Source organism: Aspergillus affinis (genome assembly GCF_023601865.1).
Source record: "Aspergillus affinis strain CMG 70 chromosome Unknown NODE_134_length_96610_cov_85_904478, whole genome shotgun sequence".
In the NCBI taxonomy this organism is placed as follows: Eukaryota; Fungi; Ascomycota; class Eurotiomycetes; order Eurotiales; family Aspergillaceae; genus Aspergillus; species Aspergillus affinis.
Window position 1 is genome coordinate 1,913 of NW_026515915.1, and position 16,537 is coordinate 18,449.

Below are 16,537 nucleotides of genomic sequence, written 5' to 3' on the forward strand. Positions count from 1 at the left end.
AGGCTTCAAAAAATCATTTAAAAATTTTAAAAAACTCTTTTTATACTAAGGGTAGCTACTTATATACCCCACTGTTTCCACAGATTCTAGGATTATATTATAGTTGTGTTATTCAAGTCTATAAAATGGCCATTTTCTATGGGAATACACAGGTGGCCGCTCGTGTGTGGTGGCCGCTCGTTTGTGGAATACGTTAACTCTTAGTTAGTTAATTAAGGGAATCGCAAAATTATATCTCCTTTTAGATATCTTTCATTTTCTATAGGACAATTCTTTAATTATAATTCAGAAATAAGCCTGTCTTTTATTAACCTCCCTTGTAGACCGTCACATCTATGACCACACCGAGCTATAAGCCCGAGGTCTTACACCGCCTTCTTATATAGATGCAAGGTTATTAGGTCTCATAAAATTTGGCAAATCAGTCTGCGGCTAACTAGTTACCACTAATAGTTTGCTTATTGGAGTAGTCAAAAAGTGTTGACACCTTTGGAATACTTCAGCTGGGCTTATCTGCTCTGGTAATCATGGGTATTCCCCGCCTAACACAGCATCTGCTCCCATTTTCAGACACTGTATTACTTGGGCGCGGAGTTAACACCGAGTGGGAGGACCATGAAAATATTGAATCTATCGTGATCGATGGCCCTAGTTTGGTCTACCACGTATTCTCGCGCTTGCTTGCTTGGTCAGATTCCAAAGTAAATTCCCCTGATATTCAGCCAACATGCAACGAAGTGAGCTGCGGGGTGATGATATGCCTTCTTCAATTGACCATAGTCGGAGTTCAGATGTAAGCTACCCTCGCACTCAAGTTCCATGATGATGGGTATGATGCAAGCAAGCTACTAATTCTTTCCAAGTGAAGAAATATGCTTTGATGGGGCTCTTCCTCCCCACAAGCGCGAGATCCGTCTTACTCGGTTGGAAAAGTCACGAAGAAAACTAGAACAATTCTGTTTGAAAACTCAGAAGGGTTTCTCATGCTCTGACGCCCCCCGTAGTGATCGTGTGGTTGGCCCTGAAAAGATCTTTGCGACTCGGAGTATCTCTACCAAGCACAACACACTGCCTGAAAACCCTTTCATCGTTCCAGCGGTTTTTGAGGATCTCAAACACAGGTGGAACCGAGCAAATATACTCAATGTTGCTAAGGATGTCATGTCTATACCCCAGCTTTACCTGGCAGACTTTCCCTGGGCAGACATTACTGTGATGGTACCGGGGGAAGCAGATGCCCATTGCGCTCGTACGGCAAGACACTCAAACTCAGCTATACTCACAAACGACTCGGACTTATTACTATATGATCTCGGACCCTGTGGCTCGGTTGTGCTATTGAATTCACTTTATATGTTAAACTGGGATCAATTAGCCCCCGCTTCTTCCCAGGTGAAATCCTTGAGAATATGTCCTGCTTCGCTGGCCAAAAGGCTGGGAATCAAGGATCTAACTCGCCTAGCTTATGGCCTTCAGAGTGAACCGCACATACGACTGGCGGAATTAATACGACAAACCAATCAAGTGGACGGGCAACTCGCAGAATCGCCAGCCTTTCGTGTTTTTGTTCAAGAGTACGACCTTGATTCAATTGATAATGCAAGCCGCAAAACACCCCGGGACCTTGACGCGAGAGTATCAGAATTGTATTGGCAGTATGAGTTGCAAGAGGCATTCGCGCCATGCCAGGCGCCGCACGTATACCTGGCAATACTTAACGAAGACCACGCCCGGCGCTGTGCATGGGTATCAGGCCTATCTTTTAGGACACTAGCATACTCAATTCTCAACTCATCGCGCCCGACATCGGAAAGGCACCGTTTTATTAGTGAATTCGTTCGACGAGGGGCAAGAATCGCATCTCACCCAATATATCTTGACGATGCAGAGCTGATCGATTCTCAAATGGGCGAGATCTGGGCGCGCATGAGCTCGTTCGATGCTGCGTTGGGAGCCAGTACATCTTTACCGGTCTACTGGATAATGTTTGTTCTCTACGAAATCCACGACACCGAAGGGGGTAAGATGTTGCCCGAGCCGGAGCGACTAACCCGATTTCTAAGTCTTGGTCATATGGGCGAAGAATTGGAATGGGCCGATATACATCTTAATGCGCAAATACTGGCCGGGCTCTATTCTCTGAGAATATTATCCCAGTTGCTCGAAACTACAGCTCTTGGTAATGGAGCTGCCCCGCAATTGCGAAACTTGCTTGCTAGCCTCCCGGCTCTTCATATTATGATGCGTCCTGCAAGTCAGACCATAAGATGCAATTTATCCACACAAACTATCAGTGATCTAGTTGAGAGATTTTTTCAACTTGTTGGAGACTCGGCTTGTTCTCAATCTTTGCCGTCCTTGACACCGATTTCAACAGGCCCGACCGAGAATCGCAAGGCTTGTTCGATGACACCTCATAATATATATGACCTCCTTGACTGCGAATGAATTAATGACATTACAAATTTCATCATGCATGTTATTGCTACCGTACAAAAGCAAGAAGAAAACCAAATGAAAGAACACAGGTGGAGGGCGCTGAACTTGGTAATTGCTATACGGGTAACTCTTGTGCATCGTCAACGAGAAGACCTCAAGAATCCGACAACACCTCGACAATATCCTACCCTCCCAGCTAGGCGTTGTGCTTCTTGTTGCTGTATTTTAGTCCAGGCAACCAAGGCGTCCCTTAACACATTACTCCCCAATTCGACCGATTCAGGTGCAGAGCATTCCGCAATGACATCGGCGTGTATCTTGAGAATCACTGCCATCCAAGCGTTCACAACTTCAAAGTCCTTTTTTGACGAAAGACGGCCAGAGAGCGCGCAGATAAAATCTGATAATTCTGAGCGTCTGTTCAGGACTCGTGTATTAAGTGATCTGATTTCGAGATCTGCTTTTGCCGGGGATAGAGACTTCAAATGTTCCATGAAAGGATCGAAATTCCCAGATACCCGTCCATTTTCAAGGAGTGATGTTAACTGAGAGCCTGCGTTTTTACCGTGGGAATGTTGCAACCTGGCAATCCGTGAGCGCTCAGCAGCAGTGCTCTCCGCTAACAGTGAAGAATCCACATCCTCGTCGTAAGCGCTTTTAGACGCTGCTGGAAGAAAGAAAGGTGCTTTTTCGGATACTTTCGGCGGGCTTAGGGGCTTGTTACGTTCCTATTGACGGATAAGAAACAGACTCAAGGGTAAGGTAGAACGCTGAATATAACTCACCCGAATTAGATCCAATTTAACGAGGGCCTGCCATCTATTCCTTGGGACAACACTGAGAGTCATCATATCTCGACTGAGCTGTCCGTTGGATAGTATAGGGCCTGCTGACTCAACCTGTTCAGGTGCGTCAAGGAAAGCAGCTTCGATAGCGTCAGTGCCCTGCTCCCCAGATGCTGTAGGAATCACCATATCGGAGACGTCGTTCTCATCGAGATTTTGAGTCGATACCGGCACAAAGACGTTTCTGTTGGACCATAGATTTATTCCCACGCCATTGGCATGCGACGTAGCCAGGAACTCCCCTGTTGGCGACATAGACAGCGACGTGCAAGTATTCGGTAAGCGAAAGAGATCAATGAGATGCCCGGTCGGCATGTCCCATACTCGAATGACGGAGTCCATGGATGCAGCAATAATCCATCGCCCGTCGGCAGAAAATGTGAAGTCATTGATTTGACCTACACAACCCCAAAACTCGCGCACTACTTTCCTTGTTTCAATGTCGACAACGCGGATTGAAAGATCATCACAGCTGAATGCAAGCAATTCACTGGCGCTGCTGTAGCGAAGTCCAGTGACAGATGCCATCGGGTGCCAGTTTAACTCATCCACTAATGAGCCGGCAGTGAAATCCCAAAACTGTAAAGAGAGATGCTTAGACTCAATTCGAATCAAAATTCGTAAGACTTGTTTGGGCTTACCTTAACATTCCCATCAAGACCGCAACTGATAACGGTTTGGTTCAGCCCATCTATCCACAAGCCGGTGACTGCTTTAGTATGTCTGGGATTGCTGTCGGCAATGTTGTTCTTCTTTTTCATGCTACGACAAGGAAAGCTTTGTCGATGGGCACCTGATTGCATGTTGAACATATCAACCGAGCCTCCTGCAGAACCAATCAAAGCAAATGTTCCACATTGAGAAAGTGCGACACTCTGTATGTGATCCAATCAGATATAGAATCCTCCTACTTCCTCCAGGGACAAGGTGCTCACCTTTACATCGGTTCCATCGCTAGTCTCGAACGCCCAACGTCCAGCCTTTTTCTTGCCCCAGAACCACGTCCGAGCATACTTGTCCCCGCGATGCCCGGTCACTATACTTTCCCAACCGGTTTTATTCGATTCGGATGTATTCGCGAGTTTGGGATTCGCCCATGTTGAACCCGAAGTCGTAACTCCAATCCCCCCATCGCGGTTAAGTGAGCAAGCGATGCAGGTGATCTCTGGGGCCTTGAGGTTATCTTGTGTTTCATTCCCCGTGGGAAGATTGGCTGGAGCCGGAAGTTTCTTTGCCTTGCGTTCGATAGGTCCTTGTGATATTTCGGTATTCTGGCTGTCTTTCCGAACGCTGAATCCCCAAAGACTGCGGTCTTTGCTGGCGCTCAACAACCATTTCCCACCAAATTCGGAATCTTCAGAGACTGGGGGTAAAAACCCAAGCGTAGTGATTGCCGCGGAGTGCCCGCGCCTCGAATGCAGAGGCCTAGGTATCGGAGAAAATGGGCTCTCGTCGAAGATCCAAGTTCTAAGCGCATTGTCCTTCCCGGATGAGACAAGCACTGGCTGACCATCCAAAAACTCAACGTGATTAACCCCGGCCCCTGTTTCATCCCGGGACATTGCATGGGCTCGGCGAAGGATACCCATAACCTTGCCACCATTGTTCAAGTCCCACAATGTAACATCACCACTGTTCACACAACTTGTCGCCATGACACCCGACTTCCGGCCGTCTGCACCAGCGCCCAGGCCATCTGTCCGGAAGGCGATGGAGGTAATCTGGTGCAAGTTTGAGGAGCTTTTCCTCAATGCTAAAACAAGTCGCCCTGTGTCGACGTGAATGATGGACAGCCCGCCGTTTTTGTAGGCCACTGCGATTAAAGATAATACAGGGCTTGGCTGAATTGAACACACGGCGCCCGATTCTCTTGACTCCGGAAGCAAGGAATAAATCAATTTTCCCGTTTTCACGTTCCAAACGTCAACGCTTCCGTCGTATCTGCCCACGAAGATTTTGTTGAGGTATGTTGGCATATTGCACATTTCACTTGTATAAACATCATCTTCGGTAGTGTCTATGCCATGCCGAGGGGTGAGGGTGGTGTAGTGTTCGTAGGAGTTAGTTTTCCACACTTGTATGCACTTGCTACTGCAGCCCACGATCCAAGTACCGAAGACAAGAAGCCGGTCTATCGGTTCAATGAACTCGGCGGTTGTTTGGAGGGACGCAACCTTCTTGCCACGCTTGAAGACCCAGATGCCCCGAGAAGACCCCGGCCGAGCACTACCCCACGCTGCAAAAACTTTGTCCTGCCATGCAAAGGTGGCTGTGATGCTCTCCGGAGTTTGGGGTCTGCTCACAAAGACCAATGTAAGTCCTCGCTTTAAGTCATAAGTTTGTAAGCTATGCCCTACACAAGTCGTAATTTGGAAAGTAGCTTTTCCTAAGCGTACGCAGGTAAACGGAATTGGTGTGGATGAGACCAGTCCTAGAGTCTTACACGCAAAATGCCAATTAGTATCCTTGAGGACAAGCAAGGTAGGAATGTGGAAAAGGTGAAGTTTGTGATTGAACAGCGATACATACTCGGAATGGAGCGAAAATCTTGGAGCCGGTGGTTTGTGAATATGCCTGAGAGGCCTCTTCCTTAATTAACCTCTTTTGCCTCTTTGCTAGAGGTAGGTCAAAGCCGCCATTGTGATCGGATGGCATGCTTTCCACTTCTTCTTCTTTTTCTTCCTTTCCCTTTTTTTTTTCACTTGAATAGCAGCTTTCCGAATTCAAATTCAAAAAACAAAGGCCAGGTAGGGAGCTGATTAATGTTCTCGGGGTTCACAAATGGTCGACTCACTGCATTTACCTTAGTCGGGCCTCTCTACTGCCCGTCCTTTTTTTTTTTTGCCTTCTTTTTTTTTCTGCCAATTTATCGGAGCATAGAAATATCCGGCATCCGCACCGCCTACGTGACCCACCCATTGTACTCCGTACGATGATGAATGCTTACCTTAATTCAGTACAGTAACTACTACCTTACCATACCTACCTACCTACGCGTATGTACTGTACCATGTATGGATATACATACATACATACATACAGTATGTACCCAGGTATGCATCTACAGCAGTTACATGTACTACATTGTGTCCAGAAAGACATTCATTGTTCTGTAGAGTACAGTGCAAAGGTCTTAATTGTAGAGGAGATATAATTGTCAATTAATTATGTGCACGTATAGCCTCAAAGCAAACTCATCAGATTATATATTCATACCTATGTTCTACCTAACGGGTACTGCTTCTAGTTTCGCTGCCCGGGGCTCCATTTCATGATTTCCATCCGTCGCCACCATTCCTTAACTGCTCAACCTCCTACCCACCTATTCTCAATCCTGCCCCCCACCAACCAAATCGAAGGTTGATCAATTTTATCAACCAAGCTCTGTCAGAAGCCTAGCACACTCTTCGCAAGCGACCAATGCTGACCCCAAGTATTAGCCACTGATTGTTTCTTCAATTACTCTACCTCATGGATTCCGGCTGTGACCGCCCCCCTGACCATGACGCATCTGCCAGCTGCTCTGAAGGCGATGTCGAAAGCAACGCTGCTTCGAACCCCACCCCGGATCGGTCGGATAAACCGCCTTTCAGTTTACTTTATGATGCCGCAGGATCCATCTCCCTCAAGGGGAATCAATATGGGATCCAAATCAATCAATCCAAGACGCCCAGATCCGACGCACCGGAGAATCAAGGCCGAGGCAACCATTCATCCACTCGCTCTTCCAGCCGGGCTCCCCGCCGATTAAGTGGAAGTACCGCCACTAGCTCCGTCAGTGAAACGGAGTATACACCTCCTACCATTGGGAAAATAGGTGTCTGTGCCCTAGATGTTAAAGCGCGAAGCAAGCCAAGTCAGAATATCCTAACACGCCTTCAGTCGAAGGGTGGGTTTGAGGTTATAGTATTTGGTGACAAGGTCATTCTCGACGAAGCAGTAGAGAATTGGCCTGTGTGTGACTTTCTTATTGCATTCTTTTCCGATGGCTTCCCGCTGGACAAGGCCATTGCCTATGCAAGACTGCGGAAACCATTCTGCGTCAATGACTTGCCTATGCAGAAGGTTCTATGGGATAGGCGTCTTTGCTTGAGAATTTTAGACCACATGAACGTCCCAACGCCCAAAAGATTGGAAGTTAATCGAGATGGTGGGCCAATTCTGGAGTCCTCAGATCTCGCCCAACACGTACATAAGCTGACGGGGATTAAACTCGAGGGCCCTGAAGACGGAACTGGAGGAGGTGCTTCGAAAACAAAGAGCGTCGCCTTGTCAGATGATGGAGATTCACTTATAGTTGATGGTAAAACTTTCAAAAAACCATTTGTCGAAAAACCCGTGAATGGGGAGGACCATAATATCCATATCTACTTCCCTAATGACCAGCAGTATGGCGGTGGTGGACGAAGGCTCTTTCGAAAAATTGGGAATAAGAGCTCTGAATACGATCCATCTCTTATTATTCCCCGGTCCGTGAATGAGGATGGTACAAGCTACATCTATGAACAGTTCCTGAGAGTGGACAATTCAGAGGACGTCAAAGCATACACAGTGGGGCCAGACTTCTGTCACGCTGAAACACGGAAATCACCTGTGGTAGATGGACTTGTTCGTCGAAACACCCATGGCAAGGAGTTGAGGTATATTACACAGCTGAGCAAGGATGAAGCCGCAATCGCCTCCAAAATATCAAATGGATTTGGTCAAAGAATATGTGGCTTTGACATGCTTCGAGTGGGAGAGAGAAGCTATGTTATTGACGTTAACGGCTGGAGCTTTGTCAAAGACAACAATGACTATTACGATAGATGTGCTAGTATTCTGAAGGACGCCTTTTTGAACGAGAAGCACAGGCGTGAAGGGAACCAGGAGCAGATTGAATCATTCTCACCAGACACTGGTCATCCCTGGAGATATTCTGTCTCCCACAAGCATGCTTTAAGGACTCTGCTCAAATCTCCCAGCACCTCAAAGATTCATGGGAACACGTCAGGCCACCAAACCTCCGAGCAGTCAAATTCTTCTGGCTTGATGGCCCCTTCTTCCACTACAGAGGCTCGTGATAATGTGTCTTGTCATAATGCCTCATCCACGCATGAGAGACTTCCAGCTTCCAGTGCCCATGTTTCTCCACCTAGCGCTTCACCTGTCATGTCGATAAACCTAAATGAGGGGGCTCCACCCCCACCTCCAGCTTCCAAACACTCCTGGAAACTGAAAGGTATGGTGGCAGTCATTCGCCATGCAGACCGCACACCTAAACAAAAATTCAAATTCACATTTCACAGTCAACCCTTCATCGACCTACTAAAAGGACACCAAGAGGAGGTCGTTATCAAAGGGGAGGCAGCCTTGGCTAGCGTGTCCGATGCTGTTAGAGTGGCGATGAAAAATGGCCTGGAAGATATGGATAAACTAAAATTACTACGTACATCTCTCCAGAAAAAGGGGGGCTGGCCTGGGACAAAGGTCCAGATCAAGCCGATGTTTCGCAAGAAGGAATTTGACAAGCCATGCGGACAAACAACCCAGATGGCTTCCACCGAGAACACTGAGGATGGCGCCATGTGTTCCCATCCCGTTGAAACTTCATTAGGGACCCACGATACGAGCAGGTCTCAAACGCGAAGCGATTCTATCTCTGGTGCAACATTTTCACGATTCTCTGCGGCTGAGAATGACCTTGTCCTGGATAAACTTCAGCTCGTAATTAAATGGGGAGGGGAGCCTACACATGCGGCGAGATACCAATCTCAAGATCTAGGGCTTAACATGCGTGATGACCTGAAGTTGATGAATAAAGAGGCCCTTAACAACGTTCGCATATTCACGAGCTCCGAGCGAAGGGTGAGCACTAGTGGTGAGTTTGATATCCTTGCTTGTTCCGTGGGCTGTGAACTAAACAGGTGATATAGCTCAAATTTGGGCTTGTTCCTTTCTTGACCAAAAAGAGCTCCCGGAAGATTTTATACAAGTCCGCAAGGATCTTTTGGACGACTCCAACGCCGCTAAAGACCACATGGACAAAGTTAAGAAGAAGCTGAAACTGCTTTTACGGGAGGGCTCTGCACCATCGCAGTTTACCTGGCCAAAAGACAATATTCCTGAGCCGTCGGTTGTTCTAGCTACAGTTGTCGAACTTATGAAGTTCCATCGCGACGTCATGAGACATAATTTCCAAAGACTTGAAAAACCGCAACATGATGTCATGGAATCAGACGACTTCGAGGATCCTGCCTTGACAGATTTAAACTCAGGTAATCCCGCTTTGGACTCGATCCAAGGTCGGTGGTGTACTGGTGAAGATCCTACCTTATTTAAGGAAAGATGGGAGAAGCTATTCGCCGAGTTTTGTGACACAGAAAAGGTCGATCCAAGTAAGCTTTCTGAGCTCTATGATAGTATGAAATTCGACGCCCTTCACAACCGGCCTTTCCTGGAATGGGTTTTCATGCCACCGGACGGCGACGAAGGTGATGCCACTGAGGATAATAAGTCTGGCAGCGAAGGAGCAAGTCAGGAAAAGAGCGAAGAACTCCCTGAAAGCTCCGCCCTCGCCCGACGGTTTGGATTAAAAAAGAGAATGCACGCATTTGAATCGATGCCCCACTTCAGGGCACTGGATGATTCCTACGACCACTATTTCAAGCTATATCCAGGATCAAGTTCCAAGAAGGCCAAACTAGACGGGAGACTTTCTAAATTGAGGGAACTATACAAGCTGGCAAAAGTTCTTTTTGATTATGTCACACCCCAGGAGTATGGTATCACCGACACCGAAAAGCTAGAGATCGGCCTATTGACGTCTTTGCCTCTTCTTCAAGAAATAGTGAGAGATCTTGAAGAGGTCCAAGCCTCACAAGATGCTAAGTCCTTCTTTTACTTCACAAAGGAGTCCCACATTTACACTCTTCTCAACTGCATTCTGGAGGGTGGGATACAAACCAAGATAGCAAGAACAGCTATCCCTGAGTTGGACTACTTGTCTCAGATCTGCTTTGAGCTTTATGAAGCCAGGGACTGCGAATCATCAACTAATTCTTACTCGATCCGTATTTCGATCAGCCCCGGGTGTCATGCTTTTGATCCTCTGGATGTACAGCTTGACTCTAGACATGCAATTGGCTGTGCGCCGAGACGGAGTTTAACTGCTCATCAAGATTGGAAAGAGGTCATCGAAACACTGAAGGCGAAATTTGACACGTAAGTAATACCTGTCTACCCTTTGTGTTCTGGTTAAACTAGATTGTTAACCAGTGTCTTGCTCTAGTGTCAAACTACCGCAGACATTCATCGCAGTAAACCTGAGTGACAAGCATGTGTCTAGTTGCTAAAATAGACCTCAATGCCATGCGAGGTCTATTAGGCAAGGGATTCCGGAGATACCAGTCGTAGGGAGCTTTTACAAATGAAATAGGACCTGCTGCTACATGCACATGTATCTATATCGATATCATGACGTTCCTAGATACTCTCTGGGCGCCTAATATCTTCTCTCACTCTCGGACTTTCTACGTTCAAGGTACCTTATACCTAAGGTATCATACCGTATTCGCGTATTCCCGGTGTTTTACCTGAGTACCTACCCCACCATAATTACATAGGCACTGCTTCGCGTGCTTACGCTGCTCTATCGTTATTTCATCAACTCGACCACAACACCATGTTTCATGATTCAACAACACCACTCCTTATCATCACCACTGCCACTACCTCAAAAATAATAGAACCAACATAGAATTCATTGGGTGCATGTTTTCACATGTGGTTTTGGAATAATGGTCGTCGAATGTATTCCAAATAATGACTGTTTCTACTACAATACCGCCGACAATTATATCCAATACCAGGATTCCCAACAGAAGGAAGTCAGGATCGCTATTGATGATATAGTTTGTGTCATCCCGAAGCACGCCACTGCCACAAAGGGGTATACCTTATTGTTCCTCCGAACAGGGCATCAGGAAGCCGGCTGTGGCCTCCGGGATGAGTACGGACGTCTAGAGTCGGTCTCGTTCAGCTCTTTACCACCAAAGCTACTATCATCTCACCTGTACGAGTCTGTTCCTCGTCACCTTCAGACTCGAGGTACGGAGACAAGAGAAATACATATCATAATATCTAGCCTTTCGGGGACAGGAAGGGCCAAACACATCTTTCTCCATATCTTGCAGCCTCTCTTGTTGCATCTTGGATTATCCGACTATGAAATCCACGAAACAGAATCCGCAAATACAATAATTGAGCTGTGTATGTCAAGGTTTATCTTGAAAGCCGAGTCTGGAATCTCGCAGACGATAGTTCTTCTATCCGGAGATGGCGGCTTGACTGATATCGTTAATACCTTTCACACTGCTGGTACACCTTCATTACATCCTCCCACGCTTGCTCTCATCCCAATGGGCACAGGAAACGCAATGGCAAGCTCGATTGGAATCGGTTCTCGGCCGCTTTCCGCCTTAGTGGCTCTGCTGCAAGGCACGCCCAAGCCCATACCCGTCTTCGGTGCTATATTCTCACCTGGCGCACGATACGTCACTGAAGAGGGCCAGTCTCGGGCCCTTATCATTGATAACCCAGCAAATGACAACCTGGGCCCGAGAATATATGGTGCCGTGGTTGTCAGTTGGGGCATGCACGCGGCATTAGTGGCTGATAGTGACACGGTGGAATATCGCAGATTTGGGGCCGATAGGTTCAAGATGGCTGCAAAGGAACTTCTTTTCCCATCCAGTGGTGCCGAGACCCATAGATACATTGGTACGGTTACTTTCACGAAGAGCAACGGCCAAACAGACAGTGAGCGTGTCGAAATCATGCAAACCCGGGAACACATGTATTTGCTAGTGACTTTGGTTTCGAGGCTTGAAGAGGCCTTTGTGATCTCCCCCGAATCAAAGCCGCTCGATGGCTGCCTTCGAATGGTTCATTTCGGGCCACTACCTCCGGAGCATGCTATGCAACTGATGAGCGATGCCTATCGCGGAGGTCAGCATGTAAAAAAGGACCGTGTTTGCTACAGAGAGATTGCGAAGCTTAGAATTGATTTCGACGAGCAGGATGAGAGATGGAGAAGAGTATGTATTGATGGCAAAGTCATTGCTGTCGAGGAGAAGGGCTGGGTCGAGGTGAGCAAAGACGATAAATGCGCATTGAACATATTAGTACCTCCAAACATGTGAAGATAAACTACCAGGTATTCGACCATGGTTCATGAGACTGCGTTTCGTCTGCACAACGTTCCCATTGCGTTACAGCCATCATTCAGGGTGCCACATGAGGCTGTGGCACATCCGTGTTAGAACATCGTGTCTAGTTAAATCACACGTTACGTTTCTATGGAAAGCTGGCATATTGACAAGACAGTCTGTAGTACATACTAGTTATTGGGTAACTAGAAAAGTCAAGACAGGGATTCGGGATTGACAGATTCCATGGAATTTGAAATTTCAGTTTCGATAATGGTGGAGAGGCACTGAAATGGATTTTGGGGGATAGTATTTGTATAGTAGAAGAGTGATCGTGATAGGTAAAGGTAGCAGGTATAACTCTCTTAGAACGTAGGTAAATACATACATACATACTTCGTATGTACATGGTGTATTCGGGTCAGGGGGTCAGGGGATACATACAGTACCCACATGACTACGTACGGGCGGGCGGGCTACCGTCGCTGGGTGCCGTACCCACCCCGATGGTTCTAACCCGAGCAATCACAAGGAATAGACCCCAGTCTCACTGTTAACCTTGCTCAAGTAAAGCAAGCGCCTATGGCCTAGTGGGCTTGATGAGCATCTGCTTTACTTCTATCATGGAATGCTTCACAATTCAAATCGATGCTCCACAATTCAAAGCTTTATTCTGCGTCTCAGATACCAGACCGCGGACTTTCTCCATTTGACAAGTCGAATCAATATAAATTCCATTCTGTTCAAGGGTGGCGTACAGCTCAAAGTAACGTCGAGCAGGCAGCTGAAATGCTGTTGATCCACCAAGCTGGAAGTGTTCAAGTGGGTGAGGTGGTTAGGTATGCACATGTCTCCCCTTTCGAGCGTGATTCGGGGACTTACCCTACTCCAAAAAAACAGGTACACCATCACATATACACCATCAGCTGAAAAGATTCACCCTATCCCAGAAAAACTATTCGTCAAAGTAAAGAATACGTCTGCAATCCCCCTGCGAGCGGCTTATCTTCATGGTCCCTACACCCTGTACACGTCCTGCTATCCCTCTACATTTGACCCCAACGTTAAATTCCCCCATCGAGATACGGAGGAAACACCACAATTTGAACCTTACCTAAAAGCAGGAGGGAACTGGGATGCGGTCATCAATGTTTCGCAGAGCAGCACACCGAAAAATACTCAAGCCAGATCCGATTCATCCGAGCCCGTGACATGGGTTGTGGAGATAGTCTCCCAGGTGATTTTCTCAAACACCGCGTCTGTCGGCTTTGAACTTTTGGTGGGCCGCGACAAAAAGTCCACAGAGCTCTCTGTAGGGGGGTTAACAACGGACGGAGGTCGGGCAGCTCAACTACGCGACCATTGGTCAACCGAATCGAAAGGCAAGCAAGTTCTTGCTTCCAGAGGCGTTTATTCAAGCTCTATTACCTTGCTTGTCGATGATACTGCTAGCCTTTGGAATTACCCCCCCTTTCCAGGCTTATCAGAAGAACATAACGAAGGAAAGGGGAGGAGACCAAGTCAGGATTTTCCAGCATCGCATGCCGAGTCGTCATCGAGTTTCGATGGCCCCGCTAGCTCGACCCAGTGCGGCCAGCGCAGAAAGAAAATCCATCTTGTCATATTAACGCATGGCTTACATAGCAATCTCGGCGCAGATATGCTCTATCTCAAAGAAAGCATCGATGCCGCTGCAAGAAATGCGAGAGGCTCTAAAGGTCGTCACACAAAGAATAGAAATAAGAGCAACAAGAACGAGTAAGAGAATTATCTGACTGTACATTTTCACCGTTCACGACTCGCTAACAGAATCTTTCAACTAGACATGCTGGCCCCTGCGCCCCTGCCAGCTCTAAGACAGCGAGCCGCATTGGAGACAACGAGCAACAAGAGCAGGAGCAGCAAGACCACCAGGGGAATGAGGAGGAGGATGAGGGAGATGGGGGTGAGGAAGAAGGGGACGATAACGACGTCGAACAGGTCATAGTTAGAGGTTTTCCTGGAAATGCTGTCCGTACTGAACGCGGGATTCAGTACCTTGGGAAACGCCTCGCAAAATATGTTCTTTTGATGACATATCCTGACCAGCCACATCTACCTGGCAGATCTGCCAGCACAAATTCTTTCCCAAAAACCCGTTCTACTTGGAAGAGTGCAGTGGAAGAACCTTCTATAGACGGTGCCTGCTCTGACAATCCAGCTGGGCTCCCTGATGCCAAAACCCATGCTTACAAAATAACAAGCATCAGTTTCATTGGACACTCACTCGGCGGTCTCATTCAAACATATGCTATTGCGTATATTCAAAAACACTATCCCGGATTCTTTGATTCTATCAAACCTGTCAACTTTGTCGCTCTTGCCACCCCGTTCCTAGGCCTCAGCAATGAAAATCCTATGTACGTTAGGTTTGCCTTAGACTTGGGTCTTGTTGGTCGGACAGGTCAGGACCTAGGGCTTAGTTGGACGGCGCCGCGAGTAAGAAGTGGCTGGGAAGCCATGATTGGCGGCAAAGGGGACTCCACGAAGCCGCACCAACACGCAAACGCTGGCTCGAAGCCTTTACTCAGGATCCTACCCTGTGGTCCGGCTCATGAAATATTATCTAAGTTTCAGAATCGCACGGTCTATTCCAACGTCGTCAATGATGGGATCGTTCCTCTACGCACCTCTTGTCTGCTATTCCTCGATTGGAAGGGATTAGACCGAGTGGAGAAAGCTAGACGGGGAAATGGCATTGTTGGAACGATGGCTGAATGGGGATGGGCTGAACTAACCGGTGCCAATTCCAAATCCCCGCGAAGCACTCGTTCTGTTGCAGATTTCAGACAGAAGGACCCCCCACATAAAGGTGAGAAACCAACAATGCCTGTCGATATGCACAACACAACAAACCATGGTGGCTCGGGTTCGTTTGATGGTGATCAAAGCCCAAGCAAGCTTCTACCAGCAAGTCTATCCGCTGCGGAAGCCTTGCCAAAGAACGAATCAAACCAGCTTTTCTCACATAGCTCACTCGGCAATATTTTCTCAATGTTTCGGCCCAAAGGGAAAGCAAATACCACCACGGGATACAAACAAACAAAGATATATAAACGCAGTCAAACACTTCCTCCTGGTGATATCGTCGAAGGAGTATCATCGTCTAGTTTCTGTCATCGCGAGAGTCTTGCTCGTGACAGTCCTTCCGAAGAATACGGGTCTAATACCCCCCCTAAAACTACTTTCTTTGAATCTGCCAGTGATCTTCTCATGCCACCTCTCCCTCCCGCTGATTTCATCGTTGACCCCGAGTCAAGAGCTCGGACCATTTTTCATGATCGGATATATCATCCTGAGGACATTCCACCACCTCTTCCTACCAAGCGCCGCACCTTGACATTCGGTTCTTCACAAAGCAAATCCTCGGGACCACAATTACTTCCATCGCAAGATCCTCAAATCGAACCCAGTTATGACGAGGCTGAACCTGAGCGTGGGCTCAAAGTCGAGGAAAAAATTGCGAGAGCATACCACCGTAACCTATCATGGAGGAAAGTACTCGTGCGGCTTGAACCTGATGCACACAATAATATCATTGTTAGGCGAATGTTCACGAATGCCTATGGGTGGCCGGTGGTAAAGCACCTTGTTGATACACATTTTGGGTGTAGCTCCAAGTCTGATGGCATCTCCAAGCACGGCATGGAGAGGGCTGATCCATCTCCGGTACCAATCGGTGAACTGGGCGGGGACTTGCAAGATCAGCCAGCTATCCTCGAAACTAGGAGCCTCACTAAACACGAACACTCCGCAGAGCTGCTTGATGACACAGCTCTCAATAATCGCGGCCACTCCGATGCTTTGACTGAGCCTGAGCCCGAATATACAGCACGCACACAGATCATCCAGGCGGAAAATGAAGAGCATAGATCTTTCGAAAGCGCCCCCTCTGCAGCCAACCATTCAACTACAAGAGAATCATCTACAATCATCTCGGAAAACCCGGGCCTCGAAGATAACCACAACGACTATGGTTATATTTCTATCAAGTCTAAAACTAGGGAGGAGTTGATAAGTGAATGA

General features: G+C 47.5%; 3 protein-coding genes across 3 annotated transcripts; 2 read left to right on the forward strand and 1 right to left on the reverse strand.

Moving 5' to 3' along the window:
- Positions 1-527: 527 nt before the first annotated feature.
- On the forward strand, positions 528-2,143 carry KD926_001678 (uncharacterized protein; the record flags this gene model as incomplete). The annotated part of the gene is made up of 4 exons (XM_053105251.1): positions 528-793; positions 864-1,249; positions 1,463-2,020; positions 2,064-2,143. 4 exons carry the CDS (start codon positions 528-530, stop codon positions 2,141-2,143), a joined length of 1,290 nt encoding a protein of 429 aa, XP_052951522.1.
- A 436-nt stretch (positions 2,144-2,579) lies between these two features.
- Positions 2,580-5,939, reverse strand: KD926_001679 (rRNA-processing protein UTP21; the record flags this gene model as incomplete). Its single annotated transcript, XM_053105252.1, has 5 exons — positions 2,580-3,167; positions 3,225-3,863; positions 3,926-4,159; positions 4,220-5,608; positions 5,814-5,939. The coding sequence occupies 5 exons, from the start codon at positions 5,937-5,939 to the stop codon at positions 2,580-2,582; spliced, it is 2,976 nt and encodes a 991-aa protein (XP_052951523.1).
- An 816-nt stretch (positions 5,940-6,755) lies between these two features.
- Positions 6,756-16,537, forward strand: KD926_001680 (inositol polyphosphate kinase VIP1; the record flags this gene model as incomplete). Its single annotated transcript, XM_053105253.1, has 8 exons — positions 6,756-9,144; positions 9,200-10,487; positions 10,555-10,592; positions 11,241-11,372; positions 11,424-12,412; positions 13,157-13,311; positions 13,373-14,230; positions 14,296-16,537. 8 exons carry the CDS (start codon positions 6,756-6,758, stop codon positions 16,535-16,537), a joined length of 8,091 nt encoding a protein of 2,696 aa, XP_052951524.1.